Source organism: Monomorium pharaonis, chromosome 6 (assembly GCF_013373865.1).
Source record: "Monomorium pharaonis isolate MP-MQ-018 chromosome 6, ASM1337386v2, whole genome shotgun sequence".
Taxonomy (NCBI): domain Eukaryota; kingdom Metazoa; phylum Arthropoda; class Insecta; order Hymenoptera; family Formicidae; genus Monomorium; species Monomorium pharaonis.
This window is the reverse complement of record NC_050472.1, coordinates 25,569,681-25,585,079: the sequence shown is the minus strand read 5'-3', so window position 1 is coordinate 25,585,079 and position 15,399 is coordinate 25,569,681. Positions and strand designations below refer to the sequence as shown.

Below are 15,399 nucleotides of genomic sequence, written 5' to 3'. Positions count from 1 at the left end.
TTTCAAAAAATTTTCTGATTATTGCTCTTAAGCTCTGTAGCCATTTTGCACCTTTAATAATGTGAGACAAATAAGCAATTAGCCAAGAAACGCTTTGAAATTTTTAATCCAAAATCAATAAAAAAACAGGTCTAGTCGACTGGGATGGCAGCACGGAACGAGCTTCGTACTCTGCCATCTTTGATAATCTACAGGAAGCACATAATGCAGTGGTAAATAATTAAGACAAAATTTTTATTGAAGTTATATCCGTTATTTAAAAAAAGGGATTAAGAAAAAATTATTTTTATATTTGCTTTGATTATATTTTTGTAGTAATAGCTTGATATACATAAACTAAACAAGTTTTTTTATTTTATAGAATTTGCATAGTTTTTTTATCATATCATATTTTTTTTTTCATAGAATGGAGTTTCCATCTAGTTAACTTTTTAACGAGACGTGTTTAAAAAAAAAAGATATCTAGGCGACCGGTTAAAGTTGCATTTGTGGTACAAATGCAAATACGATTGATCAATATCCTCTCGACAACAGTCATAAATAGCGTTGATCAACAATGAAATTATGTCTCTTCCGTATTCACTTTCTCCGTCTGTGTCGATACAGTATCTTCGACCATTTTTTCTTGAATTCCCATCCATTTGCAGCGCTTTTCCAATTCTTGTCGATACCTGTATCCATACATATTTTCTATTGCTCAATCGTAAAATTACAATTATTTATCCCGAAAATGTCTTTTGATTTCGAGTGTTACAATTGTTTGATATTTTAGAAAAAATTTTGTTAGAAATGATAGACTGTTAAGAGGAGTATAAAGTATGTTACCTAGGATGATTGATTGCGTATATCCATGGATCGATGCACGACACAATCTTGGCGAATATGGCTGGTAACATAGTTGACAATGGAGTAAGTATTTCGCTGGAACATAGATAAATTAAGTTGGACACAAAAGTGAGAGAGTTCTTGAATCGAGAATCGAAGAATATTTTCCGATTGAAGAATATGTTACCGATTTCCGTAGGCCCCAATTAAAGCGACAGCCGCATACGGTGTCCATGCAAGCACAAAGAGAAAAACTATCGTAAATGCGGCTTTCGTGATTCTCATTTCAATGTTCCTCTCTTTAGCCTCTTTGTTCGACGCGAGTGATTTAACGTTCATCTTTTTAGCCTGCGCACACACATTGCGAGAAAATAAATTTATTTCATCGTGATATCAAAGCTCAGATTAGTCTGTCATACGAATCACAAAATTTCTACTTACTTGATTTCGGAGCATTTTTATGTGAGCCCGAATAGACATGAGCAATTGCGAATAGAAGTATGTAATCAGCGACATAGGGAGAACGTATGCCCAAACGAATATTGATGTCACGAATGTCCTTGTATTTTCATCATCCGTAAGATAATCGAAGCTGCATGTTGTGAGAAAACCCTCTGAAAATTATATAATTACTGAATCGTTCCTTCCATTTGGAAAAATGCTTCTTTTTTTACTAGAAAATCGGCTAATAAAATTATCCTAAAATACGTTATATATATTTTAATTTAAAGAAAATCAATAATGTAAGTTTATACTTGAGAAGAAATTTTAAATTAATTTCATGAAATTAGATTATAGAGCTTAAATATTGGAAATTAAATTTTATTAAGTCTTATTACGTCAATGAAACTTTTTGACTTTATTAAATCTTATTACTTTCTTAAAAAACACAAGGATGATAAAAGGAACATATTTTACCTGCCACATAGCGACCCCACAGTCCTGTCATAGGCAATATCGAGAATGGTAATGTCCAGAACCATGTAAAGAAAGCTAGCACCATAGCTTGTTTCCCATTTAGTCTACCGTCAATCGGACAACTAATTGTTCTATAATATCAAATGTAATTAAAACAAGTTATAGTCCTGTCGTTGTTATCAGTTACAAATTGCTTGACATATTGAGATATGTTCTCTAGATCGTAAAATTTCATCATCCTACGTCTGTCGCTACTATTGCTATCATCGACATATCCTTTTACGACAATGCAGGTCGTTAAATTTTAACGAGCGTGTAAGCATTTTTGCGATTGTTCAATAATGGATCTAATAAAAATTGCTCTAATAAAAATTGCCAAAGTCGGATGTGGTGCGTGCCGACCTGTATCGATCGAAAGCAATCACTGCGTTGGTGATTGACTGTCCCATTCCGGAAATCCCGCCGAACAAAGCATACACGTCGCATCCGGTCTCCCAACCAATTGTTCGCTCCAGGAAGCTGTTTACGATCAGCATAGGCATCTCCATTGCCATCAGTAGATCGAACACGGCCAAATTCAAGATAAATATGTTCGATGGTGTCCTCAGTGATTTCGATCTAGATGTTAATATAAAACATATATATTCATATTACGAAATGTATTAATTAATTTTGAAAAAGACTAATTTTTTGAGAGAAGAAATAGAATACAGTAAAATAGAATGCCGGTATTTCTACCGGTATTTCCTATCATGCGTTGCACAATCTGTGTCAAAGCGATTCAGTTGCACGTATAAAGATGGCGACAGCATTAGCATTTACGAACACCCCTCCAAGGGATGACTGATTCCCAATTATTTGGGTTCCCAATTATTTAGTAAATCCATGGATTCGAGCTCATTATATTTCGGATATAATTTTTACATACGTACACACATACACACACATTTTTGTGAGAGCTAGCGCAATGAACAGTTAAAAAAATCAAGGCAAAGTACAATTTAATTTAACAAGAATAAAAAGAATAAGAATAGAGAGGAACAAGAATCTTCCATGTACTAGAGCAGGATGGCGCAAGATAAAATTTATTTATATATTTTTTTTCATTCTACTATTTTGCAAATATTTTATATGTTAATAGAGTAAATTAAAAAAATCAAACATAATTAAAAAATAAAGAATTGGAAATAACACTTTATTTTTGTATCTAGCATTAATAAAATTATGTATAATATTATATATAAATTGTCAAGAAGTCCAGACAAAACTAGTAAACTGTTAAAATATACAATATGATGGCGCATTTTACACAAACACACTGCGTTGCTATCAGTCAGATTCTTTTAAATTACGCAATTTTTAATTTTCAATATTTAATCAAGCTCTCCTTTTGATATATTAATTTTGAAGTTGTTTGACGAAAATTTTTTTTAAGTGACGCAAATGACTTACGTGCTAAAAATCCAAATAACGGTGCCGTTTCCAACGAGAGACAGCATCAAGAGCAAAAGGTAAATGAAGGCGAGGGCGACATGCCATAATCTTCCGGGCGCGAGAAATACACGCCAATGCGGGTGCACGAGGTCCGCGTGCTCGGCGGGAAAGTTCCATCCTAGAAAACGTTCTTGCATCGGCTGTACATCTCTGTTATTTAAAAATACAGCTAATCAATATTTGGTGATTATATGGAGTTATTGAAATTTGCGAAACTCTCCAATCGCGACGAATAAAGGTTCTATAAATTAAATAATGAAAGCTTATATATATTGTTCGTTCAAATTCAGCGGATTTGATTCTCTCAGAATTTTAGTCCCGTGTGTTTAATTATCGTGATGGTTAATGTTAATTGGAAAAAGTCTTGTAAAATATTTTCTACTGTAAAAACTGATTTTGAATCTAACGAAGAATCCATCATGATAATTAACGTCAAATGCTGGACTACTACTCGCGGAAAGTTGCTTCAAGATAAGAAACGCGATTATTTATGCAAAATCCGTTTTAATGCGTAAAATTATATATATTTTTTAATTTGATCAAAACGCGATAAAGCAAAATCACTATCTGCAGAGATTAAACGGGCGGACAAGAATTTCCATAAGACCTATGAGGGTAATTTCTGTCGCTTCCTTCGTGACCGGCATTATTACTCCGTCACGACATCGCAAATGTAAAGGTTGTAGGACAAATAGCTTTCGCGTCGACGATAAGAATTGCGACTTTCCCGAGTAAGACGACCCGCAAATTCGCTACATCGATCGCGCGAGTGCGACGCAACGTGGACGTGATCCATTTACGCGCGGCAAATTCGTCCGATGATAAAATCGTCGCCGATACGATCGAAGGGGCATAAAGGTCACGAAAAGTTTTCAAGCCCGAGCGAACTCGAACAATATACATTAATCTCATATATCCGAGACTTGTACCGAGCGAATAATATCCGTGACCTCATACATACGCGTGCAGAGTCGATATTACATAAATAAAATATCATTATCGATAGCATTGTTATCTTCGTTGTTGCACCGCCGTTATTTGCCACTGGCGGCTATTCGGGGGGGAAAAAAAAAGGATTCTCATTCATCGCGCAGAAAATGACGCGCTTTCATATACGGCGAACATCAATGGCGATGAGATCCGCGTGCATGCACTCACCATTGGTGGATTAAATCCGGCTGTACGCTAATTGGGATGTCGAGTGATTATTAGTTCTCCCGGCTTATCGAAAGATCGAACAGCCTAGCGTCGTAATGCGCGCATGATTTGATAGCCTGTCTATTCTCCGGCCGTAAGAGCTCCGTAAGCCTCCTCTTATCGTATCGCGATCTTATTCGCGAATGAAACGCATCTACGTTACGGAGCGTTGTGTGTACATGGCGCTTGCCTAGAACTTTCGTGCCTCTCGCTCGCTCCGGCTTTCGCTCCTATATTCTCCGTCGCGTCGCGAGCGAATATTACAAGCGGCGCTTCGCAGCCGCCACACAATGTCGGATGATTATGAGGGGAACGGTACGGAAACGCACGGTATAGCGCCGCACCTACCCGACTCTGCCGGTGAAAGCCAATGGCCCGACCACGATACCACCACTACCATTGTGCATCAACATCCTTCGACGTAAGTCGACTCGCGGGCTGACAAGTGCGCGGTCGATGCACCGTTTGATGCAACAACCACCCACTCCTCTCCCGCTGAAGTTTGTCAGCTAGTTTTTCGAGTTAACTCGCGAGCACGAACGACCGGACGGACCGCTATCGATATCGTGGGACGATTTTTCTTCCTTTTATCTTGCGGCTGGGCTAACTTGCCGGTGCTGGGCACGGACAACGACGACGACGACGACGACGACGACGACGACACGGACGAATCCCCTGGATGAGATGTACACTTTAAAGCCGTACGTAATAGCCGGTGAGAGTTTTCTAGATTGAAGTGAGACGCGACGCGAAGGGGTGGGCGTACGTTCCGCAACTCACTTGTCCGGTCGCGCCGTTATCGCTCCCTTTTATACGTCCACGACATTTTGGATCGAGGATAGCGTGCCGGCTGAGAGCTTAATTCGATTTGCGATTTACCGAATGCGAGAAACCTTTCGCTTGAACTTGAAAGCTCGTCCGTCACGCGACTGGTTCTCGCTACGCGATCCCTTTCTCCTCTCTTGCTCTCTTTCTCGTTATCTTTCTCTTTCTCTATCTCTCTAAATCGTCACGTTTTTTTTCCTCCTAATGTATCGTAATCTCTATTCAAGGTAATCGCGATTACTCGATTCGTTATTTTGTGTAGCGTCAGCGTTGGGACTCCTCGTGAGCACGTGGCAGTTAAACCTAACGAACTATTATGCCTATTGCCTTGGCAAAAATATAATACATTATCTATTATTGCGAGCCCTGCTGCGGCTGAGAGAAGCGAGGTAAATTAATTTCCGTGCGAGAGACCTCTCGCGAAGCTAAGTCGGCTCATTAATAAATCATCACACTTATCCTCCAACTGGGTAATATAACATGGGCTGCAAATATCCGCCTCTGACGGAACGGAAGGTGTTAAATAGCGAAGCGTTGGTTTAAAAAAAAAATCGATTTCCGATATAATAAAATGCAATTTACAGTAGCGCGGCCGTTCGCCTCGGTTAATTAAATTTCCAATGTAGATCCTAATCGATGTTTTATTACGCCTTATCGCGACACCGGCCGCGTATCGACGGGCCACGGCCGCAGAATGCAGCGCGGACCGATGGGAAAATTCGAGAATAAGCGCGGGTGCGTTTTCCGTCACACCGCGAGCTCGCAGTCGCCCGCAGAGCTTTTTCACTCTCGCGGTTACCACGCCTGGCGATACGCGTGGGAAATTCATCTCGAGGAGTGCATCCGATATACGGCCGTGCAAGCGACGGGTTTCGCGCGCGTTTTCATCGCTCTGTGTCCTCGTTCGTCCCGTTCCCGCGACCGCAGCCTTCACGCATCCACTGGATTAAATCATAAAATTGTCCCGGAACGGTTGCGAAATTCCGCTGATTTACGAGCGGGACCGTGACTCTCCTCTCGCGCAGGTACGTAGGTACTCGTAGCCGTTATCCACCTACTCTCGCTGGCAGGCGTCGGCGAATCCGCTCCGGCTGTCCCGTATGAATTCTCCACTTTTTTCTCCACTATCTCGATAAAGATGATTCAAGAGGAAGGAAGAATTCCGTCATTGAAAATATACGCGGTATAGACTAGGGAGCAGTGTGGAACTCTCTCTCTCTCTCTCTCTCCCTCTCTCCTTTTTTCTCCTGCTCTTTTTTTTCTTTTTTTCTGTTTCATTCATTCACTTTCTTTGATAGTCATCAAGCAAGATAAAAGTACAAATAAATTGTATTCTTTCTTTCTTTTCGTGTTCCAGTTGCATTAATCCACTCTTATAAAAAAATTCTAAATTAATTATTTTTCTTCCTCCTTAATTCCCGATGATGAAAATAATTTTTGCGCAAATCAAAAGAGAAATAAAATAGGCGCGCGTTTCTCATTTGTTGACGAACAGAGTAAAGCCGAGAGAATATGAAGCATCGCTCGGCAACGCAAAGAGAGCGAGCACGGCGACGCTTTTTCACGATTCACCGGCTATATTTACGAGCAGCGTTCGCCCATGTAATTCGCGCGACTTATAAAGCACCGCCACCATTGTCCATGATGGAAATTCAGCGGAAAGATTGGATGACAAACAATGGGCCTAGCCCGGCCAGATTATGGCAACAATGAGCGCAACGACGGCGGTCTGCGTTGCAGTTTGCGCATTCTATTTCGCCTTTCATACGTGTGTTGTACTCCTCGCACTTTCACGAGTATACTTTCGCGATTTGTCATTTCCCGTTTTCAAATGTCCATCGTCGATACTTTGGTTCGTCCTCAATAACGTGCCGTAATTAAAATAAGACTATATTGGACTTCTGTAAAGCCGCAGATAACATCGATTTCAAATATTATTTACCGGACTTGGTGAAACATTACCACACCCGCCGCGATATCTCTTGCTTACATCTACTATTTTGCTGCCTTGGTCGACGCCTTCCTTCTTTTTCGTATGTTCATCGCCCAATATCCGATTGCCAGCCGATACAAATAGAGATCGATCATGGCTTTGGTTACGAGCCAACGACGTGTGCCAATAGGACCACTTGATTGGACAAAACTGCAACTCGTCTTTTTAGACGGTATACCATAGCACGCTGTACGTATTTTTCTGTTCCGGCGGTTCGATAAGCCACATCGGTGGCATTCAATGTATTGACTGTTATTTTGCGTTCAATCTTCAAAAAATAAAAAATAAAAAAAAGTGAAATTTTTGAGTGAAAAAATGAATTAAATGTCAAAACATTTTTGTTAACAGAATATTATAGTTGTAAAATAGTACTAAGTATATAGATGATAATAAATTTTAGAAGAGTAGCGCTGACAATAGGCACTGCCATAAAGTATCTCCACTTCATTACATCGTGACCCGAGCGACAGAACTGGTCACATATTCCCGTGGCAGCATATGGACTTTAAACTGTTGCCCGATCTTCGCGTATCTGGGTCACTTCCGGTACAGGGCGGGATAGGAATAGGATATTGATTGGTGTCGTAAATATATAAAACTGAAGTATTAATGGCCAGACTCGCGGGATAAACTACATCTGATCTCGTTTACCGTCCGACCTTTAATTTCTTAACGTCATCACCGTTCCTTCGCTATATGGCTCATTGATTTCTACCCTCGTATATATAATGCTTACCCGATAAGTACTCACGTAGTCAAATTGTAAGAGAGACGAACAAAGGAATGTAGATTGAAGTGATGTGGATTAACGCTAATTGCGCGGTCGGCGTCGACTCCCCGTTCTTGCTGTTCTCGCGATGGCCGGAATAAGTGAATACGACAGTTAGGACAACCCCCCTTTCTCTTTCCTGTAGATCCTCGTTTTCCCGACAGTTCGATCTTGAAAAACCGGTCGTGAGTATTCTCGACGCGACGAGATTGGAAGTTGACACTTTTTTCCAAGTCAAGAGCCATCGCTATTATTCAAATTGTCTCATCAGAGTCAGTCACGAGCCGAAAGCCCTTGCGTCGTTATGCGTGATCAATTCAGCGTTGCATTTAATCAAACCTCGTTCTTACGAGACGGAATTATGATGCGCGATCGATTGATTTTTTAGAGAAGAACGATGCGTTTGAAGTGATTCGTACGAGAAGCACTCGGACGAGTGACTAATTTTCTTCATTTAACAATGTGAAGTAAAATAACATTTTTTTCTCGACTCGCCGGTAACAGAATGCTTTAACAAAATTCTCTATCCTTCTTTCTTTTTCTCCTGATTTCGGCGACGGCGCGGCGCGGCGGTAGTGATGGCAGCTCATTATGCGCTTTTATTCCGCGATTATTTTTACGTAGGGAGAGGGAAGAGAAAGAATCACATATACATAGAGGTAGAGTCTCGCGGACAATAAAGCGCATTATGCGCCGGGATATCTCCCCGCACGTTGAATGCACTCGTATTCTTTCGGTATCTCGCTCGACAAAAAGAAAACCGTACCCTCGCTCTTCGGTCCGCGAAAGTTGGCCGGTTACGCGATGGAGGTGAACACAAAAACCTGGCGGTGACTGATTCTAAAGGGGCCATTATCGAAATGGAAGAAAACTATAAAGAGCGATGCAGAGTCCTTCGATACTTCATAGTGGGCGTAAAAATCTTTGCGGTCGCTTCTACACGAGTGATTACGGCTGATTGCACGCGGCGAGTAGATGTCTGTCGATTATTCGGAAGCCACAATTTCCGAAGGCGTAATAACCAAAATAAGCATGTTATACACAACGTTGCAGGGTGAAACACCCGACTTGATGGCGTAATTAACTAATATGTGATAGAAAAGAGAGAGAAAAAGAGTTGAAATAAACATTTCTGTATCTCCGATTTTATTTCAAGTTTTTATCTCAATGTGTAACTGCAACTTTGGCGATACATAATTTAATCGTTTATATAAGCTTACGATATAAGTTTGAACGAATATAATGATGGAACTATTTTCTGAACATATCTCACATAAATAATACAAAAATAGGAGACGAGTTTACAACAATTTTTATCGTACTGCGGAAATCTTTCTTCTATTTTTTTTTTTTTTTTTTTTTTTGGTAAATGCATATTCTCCTGATAGTTTCGCGCACTATCGGTCAGTGTTCCCTTTTCTTCAAGCACGTACGATCCGATAGAAACACAAACGATCGCGGCGGTTCGATCCTGACGCTCATTGGGGTCGATGCAGCAGTAAGCGTAAATGTACTCAAAGCGACAGCTAGAAACGAAGCGCACGGTCGGCGCGGATCGATTTGATCGTGCGACTTTGACTCGGCCGGCTCGGGGCAGCGAGCCGGATGATGCCGAATAAAATGGATGGTGGAAATGGATAATCTTGGTCAGCCTCTGTGCTGCGCGCGGCATAGTCACGGCTCGCTGCGTTGCGAACATGATTAACGCGTTAACACCACATCGCTCATTATAGTTCTGATCATCGTGGATCCATTAACTACGCGTTGTTATTTCCTCAGAATCCACCTGTTTGCTGGAACAACCGATTTGGAGGCTGCGCACTGGCACTCGGAGAAAGTAAAGTTTTACTTTATCTCGCTAGTATAATCTTAAGCGACTTTCAATCCTTTTACGATGGCGCGTGTTTTAACTGAAGCATTTATAAATTTAAAAGCATTTATAAATTTACAAGTTTTCGAGAAACACATAAATATTTAAGGGATAGTTTATCAGAAATACGCGTGTCACAGAGGGAAAACCGCTGATTTGCTTGTCTGTAGAAGTAAGGAATACGAGAGCTTCCCGTGGAAATGCAAAGGGCGGAAACCGGAGCCAACGACTTAGACGAGAGACATACAAGTATGTGTACGTATGGCAGTTCAGGTAACGTTTCATTTGTGCTTTCGAGACCTGTTCCCTCCTTTGTCGGCGATGTTCCAGCGCGCGTTACAAAGAGTTCTGGTCCTCGCAGGATAACGTCAATTTCGTGTGGGATTCTTCGGAAAAATCTCCATAATTTTGGGAATTACCCTTTGATGCCGGGATGAAAGGTTAAAGCGATGTTGAATGCTTTGGCTTCCTAAAAAGTCATCGTCTTCTCTTCTTATTTGACACGTCCCCCTCGTTCGTTGCTGTTTCGCGGGAACGAAATCGAAGAACCGTGTGGAATACAATGAAAGGGGAGTTTTGCCGAACCGGGAATCGTGATTGCGTTTCATTCACGAAGCTAATCTCGTCTTCCGTGCTTCCGCGAGACGCATTTTGGATTGCAAACCGCGTGAACGACAGTTGAAATTGCAGTACTTCGACAAGTTTCGCAACCGAAGCAATTCACTAATACATTTAACAACGTTGGCTGTTACGTAACCCTTAGCTACTCTACTTAAGTTATAATACTCGCGCGTTGATCGCGTCTTTTATTTTCTCTTACATTTTTGCGCAAAATATATAAATTAGCAAGAATCGTGTATAATATTATAATAATACTCTAAAGTGGACTACCCGTCAGCTACTCGTTCAAAACAGAAAAGGAACCATTCCGTCGAAGCGGCCTTTGTATTCATGGGAAGAAAACCAAAGAGAAGGTAGAATACTGAAACAGGAATTACAAGAGGCAACGGCGATAGCCGCACGTGCAAGTGCGTTCTGTTTAAGCTCGAAATGGAACAACGCGGTAACAAAAGAGGGAACTCGCACAATGTGCGTCTGGGTTTGCCCGGGAAGGAAGGAAGGAAGGAAGGCAGGCAGGCGGACTCTCGCACAGTCGTGCGAATACGTACTCTCGCGGTGCTCGCTACAATTCGCAATTTCTATGAGCGCGGGACGAAGGTGAGCATACCTCGCCGGCACCGAAGCGAACCAGGGCTTAATTTCACTCCGAGCATCATGCTCGTTCGAGCGTCCTGTCGCGCCGCGTTGCGTCGCGTCGCGTCGCGTCCCGTCCCGTCTAGTAGCGCTGCACCGCGCCAGGTCGGCCGCTCTCTGCTGGCGACTGGTGGTTCATACGGGACAGTTGAATCGCTCCGGGGGATTCTCCATCTTTTGTCTTAGCACAATGGCGGCCGCGGTACAAAAGTGACTAAGTGCCCGTAATACTCGCCATTATACGCCCCCCTTATTCCCGCGCACCTTTTCTGTTTCTCTCACCTGATCCCCGCGGGCCCGTCTTTCACCTTCCTACTCACTATGTGCGCGGACTCTACTTGGCACACCTTCGACCAACCTAATGCGAGAGACGACGGTATAATAACGGGAGTTTGTGGTCGTGATGAACGCAACGCGTTGTGTTGTGTACCGGAAATAACGTTACCGCGCCGGTAGGTAAGTGTATGCGCGCCGTTCGCGTGATTTCGCGCGATACGTCTCGCCTCTGTGTTATCGAACTCCGTTGGCAGGGATCATTAATTTGGGCTACCGACCCCTCTTAATACTATACCTACCTTGCGAATCGCTTACAATATCCGACCTTGAAACCTTAAATGGAAGAACTCGTTGCGCGCCCGTTGTGATCCGGTGCGCACTTACAAGCCGATTTATTGTTAGAGTGTCACTTTTTTTTACAAGAAAATTTTTCTATCTTATCGTTGATCTATTTCAAACTCATTTTAAATAACAACTTTAAAACTACAACAAAAATCGAGACACGTATAATCAGTATAATTTTATTTCCAATTTTAGATGGAATCTGCAAAGCGAAATTCGAAAATCTGAATGCATACATATACACATATTTATATCGAATACATGGCACGTAAAATTATAGTTAGATTATAGACAATATTGTTCCGAATTGTAAATTGTTTAAAACGGGCTTTAATAAATAGGTAATAATAATAATAACCGTTGAATTAATTAGGTAAATAGGGTGTATTTTCCAGGAATCATTAAAATTATTCACTGAATTATTATGAAAATTATTACTGCAGATCAGTGATAGATGGAAAACTATTTTTATATTCAAAATTCAGATGATTATATTAATTGCTGAACAATAATTGCTGAATTGTTGAAAAAAAAAAAAGAATGGCAAATTGTCCAATTTTTATCGGTGTTCAACACGTTTCTCATGGGCCACGATCAGTCCGTGTTGGGAAAACGTACGAGTGGCAATGAAAGCATCGGCGATCCCGCGGCGCCATTCTCGCGATATTAATAGGTCGCCGTTTCCACGTTGAACGGGGGCGGTGCACGTTTAGTTAGCACCCGCGACGGCAATTTGTAAGGGCGTCGGTGGTTTTCACGACGGGCAGCACAGCAGACGCGCCAGTGCGAAATTGATATAACCGGGTCCCGCAGTGCTCGAATATACCGTGATGTATAGCCAACATCTGGAGACTCTTCGGGCCACGTGACACGTCGTAGGGTACGGCGCGGCTTTTGGGAAAATTAAAAATCTCGTTGAATCAATATTGAATCGCATGACAACCCATAAGGCAAAGAGACACCGAACGGTAAGCTAAAGGTCAGTTGGTCGGTTCATTCTTCCTGATTACGTGCGGAACTTGAACCTGCTTTTATCAAGAATCGTCCAATCAGACTTCTCAATTCAATATTTTTGTGTCCCTATATCAGTGTTAAATCGGTCGATAAATAATTAACGTTTCTATCACTCTGATATGGAATATAAGAGTTTTCTTTTATTTTTTATGACGTTAAAGAATCTTGTGAAAATTTAATTATGTGATTGTAATGTAAGAGATGATTATTTTTAAAATTTAACAAATTTTTTAAGAGACATTTTATTTTCTATTTGTATGTTTATCATAATAATTAAATCACCACTTAATATCGTTACTTAGAGTAATAGTAAACTTTTAATCAATTAGTCACTGTAGAAAAGTGCAAGATAACAGCAGTTTTACTGAATTAGTGCACAATATATCTCAGGAATTGTCAGCTGTTAGTGCAGAGTTTCGTCAGTGTGTTGATGTAAACACAGACTTTAATATGTATGAGGAGTCTAAATGGCATTCTCTATTGACTATGATGTAGAATAGCCAACTATACTGAACTTTGTACTGTCAGATGCATACTAAAGACAAAGCAATAAAATAAATATAGAAATACATCTTAACTGATTTTCAACTGACACAAATATGCTCATGGACTGAACGGTGAAATAAGGAAACTTTTATAGAAATTTAAATATTGGAATATATAAAATTGAAATATAGTTATGGATTATTTAAGAAATTTTATGAAAATTAACATCTACATGTACCCCTAAAATTTGCATTTTTTAAAATATAAATATTGCCGTAATGGCAGAAATTATACCGACTAAATATGATGGGATTAAGCGCGTCTGAAAATATTCGAGTTCGATACAAGATTAACGAACGTTTCGAGAATAACATTGAAGATAAAATTGAGCTTTCCACACCGCTTCTTCCGACGTCAGATATTCGTGCTATACTTCACGATCAAGTTCTTTTCTCTTCTTTCCCCTCCGTATTATTTTGCCGTACTACTTTTTAACGATTTCAATTGAAATATATTCTTAACCCGTGCCATCGAAGTTCGGTCGACTCGTGACTGCAGCTAACCGCGTTACCTACCCTGTTCGACTACTCTTGTTCTTTTTAAAATCCTACCGCTGACTGTTTTTTCCTCCCCTCGACCATGCTTAGCTTCTACGTCACGTCACTTAACTTCCGGGGACGAGCCGTTGAATTATCCTTCGGTACGTGCTCGCTTCGATTAAATCTCAATACCGATACTCGTGACCATTGCGTATATGTTTTGTGTACATTCGCTGAAGTTATTTACCCTAAGACTTTTATGCAATCTGTATTAATTTTCTTACATATAATGATAGAATTTTTATTTTAACTAGTTATAAACACTTGACTTTTAAACATATATTATATCGGGAATTAACGAGAAAACATTTTGCGAAATTAATTTCTTTAGAGAATAACCAATTTTCTTTTCCAAATAACGGAAGTTTCTTTTGCGAAGCAACACATTTCTAATCTTCGAATTTGATTTCACCATTATTCGAGTTTCATCTCTATTTGCTTCTGTTTGTATCTATTCATTTCACCCCAGAGAGTTAAAAAAGCGAATGGGTCAAGGCATTGTTCGAACCATCTCATCGTTAATTTGCAGTTCACGACAAGACTTTTATTTAAACTGAAGAGGTTAAATATTTCCTCTGATGCGAACTCACCCGGCACAAACCGTGTACCCAGAGAGAATAATTAAATTCCTGCTCTGCAATCAATTTTTTGTGAATGTAAAATGAAAGGAGCGTTACCAAGGCAGCGATGTCTGAAAGTCGGTCCATTAGATTGCGAGTTTTGTCTACGCCATACAATATGAACGTATTAAATAAACTATTGAACGGGACATTGCTCGTAAAAGCGACGTAACATAAATTGACGTACAATCCTTTCTTTTTGTTCGGCTCGAATTAGGCAATAACAATTTCGCTAGAATATATCATACTGGAAACAATATGCAAATGATATTTTGAATCATTTAAAAGCTCCTTGGTAGGCATGTAGCCTATCGATTTCTTTTAAAGAGCCGAAGTAACATCACAGGAAGAAGAAAGAAAGAGCAAAAGGGGTAGAAAACGAAGGAACGGTAAATGTTCGATTAGAGAGCGTCCGATCAGGCCTATTAATCTTCGATCTGTCTGATACTTCGGCATGAATTATGCATCACCTCGGCAGACGCATTGATTTCTCCACCGGACAAAGAAATATTATTCGAATAATTCACGCTAATGAGTCGAGGGGTTCCGGGTTCGAGCCATTTTCCACGCGGAGCTGGTTAACACTCGTTTCTGGACCACTACCGGGACCACTATTCTCCCGATTCCATTTTTATCCCTTAATACCCGAGATGACCGGTGCAAGCCGGCGGCGCGGCGTGAAAAATAATAGCACTATTAACAAATTGGAAATTTCTCTCGACCTACAGTCTCATGTTCCGTTTATCGCGTTCGTTGATTCCGTGAGATATGTTCGAGTTAAGCCGTTGCGGATTTCTCGAGCTCTTTCCTATGGTAATTGTGGAAAAAATGCAAATGCATGCGCCAGACTTTAGGAGTGTTAAACTGAATGTATATGTGTATGCGCAAAGTATTTTTTAGTTCTTTATACATTGTAT

General features: G+C 40.6%; 1 protein-coding gene across 6 annotated transcripts in view; it reads right to left on the bottom strand.

Annotated features, from left to right (window-relative positions):
- Positions 1 to 283: 283 nt before the first annotated feature.
- LOC105839444 (opsin, blue-sensitive) overlaps positions 284 to 15,399 on the bottom strand; it is a 245,783-nt gene continuing 230,667 nt past the window's right edge. For 4 of the 6 annotated variants that reach the window (XM_036288584.1, XM_036288585.1, XM_036288586.1 and 1 more), the window contains 7 exons: positions 3,196 to 3,387; positions 2,146 to 2,361; positions 1,744 to 1,874; positions 1,267 to 1,439; positions 1,013 to 1,173; positions 826 to 921; positions 284 to 671 (listed from right to left, as the gene is read on the bottom strand). In XM_036288584.1, coding sequence (XP_036144477.1) covers positions 563 to 671; positions 826 to 921; positions 1,013 to 1,173; positions 1,267 to 1,439; positions 1,744 to 1,874; positions 2,146 to 2,361; positions 3,196 to 3,374 — 1,065 coding nt within the window. In that variant the 5' untranslated portion in view covers positions 3,375 to 3,387 and the 3' untranslated portion in view covers positions 284 to 562. The other 2 variants (XM_012685757.3, XM_036288588.1) reach the window with 2 other exon arrangements.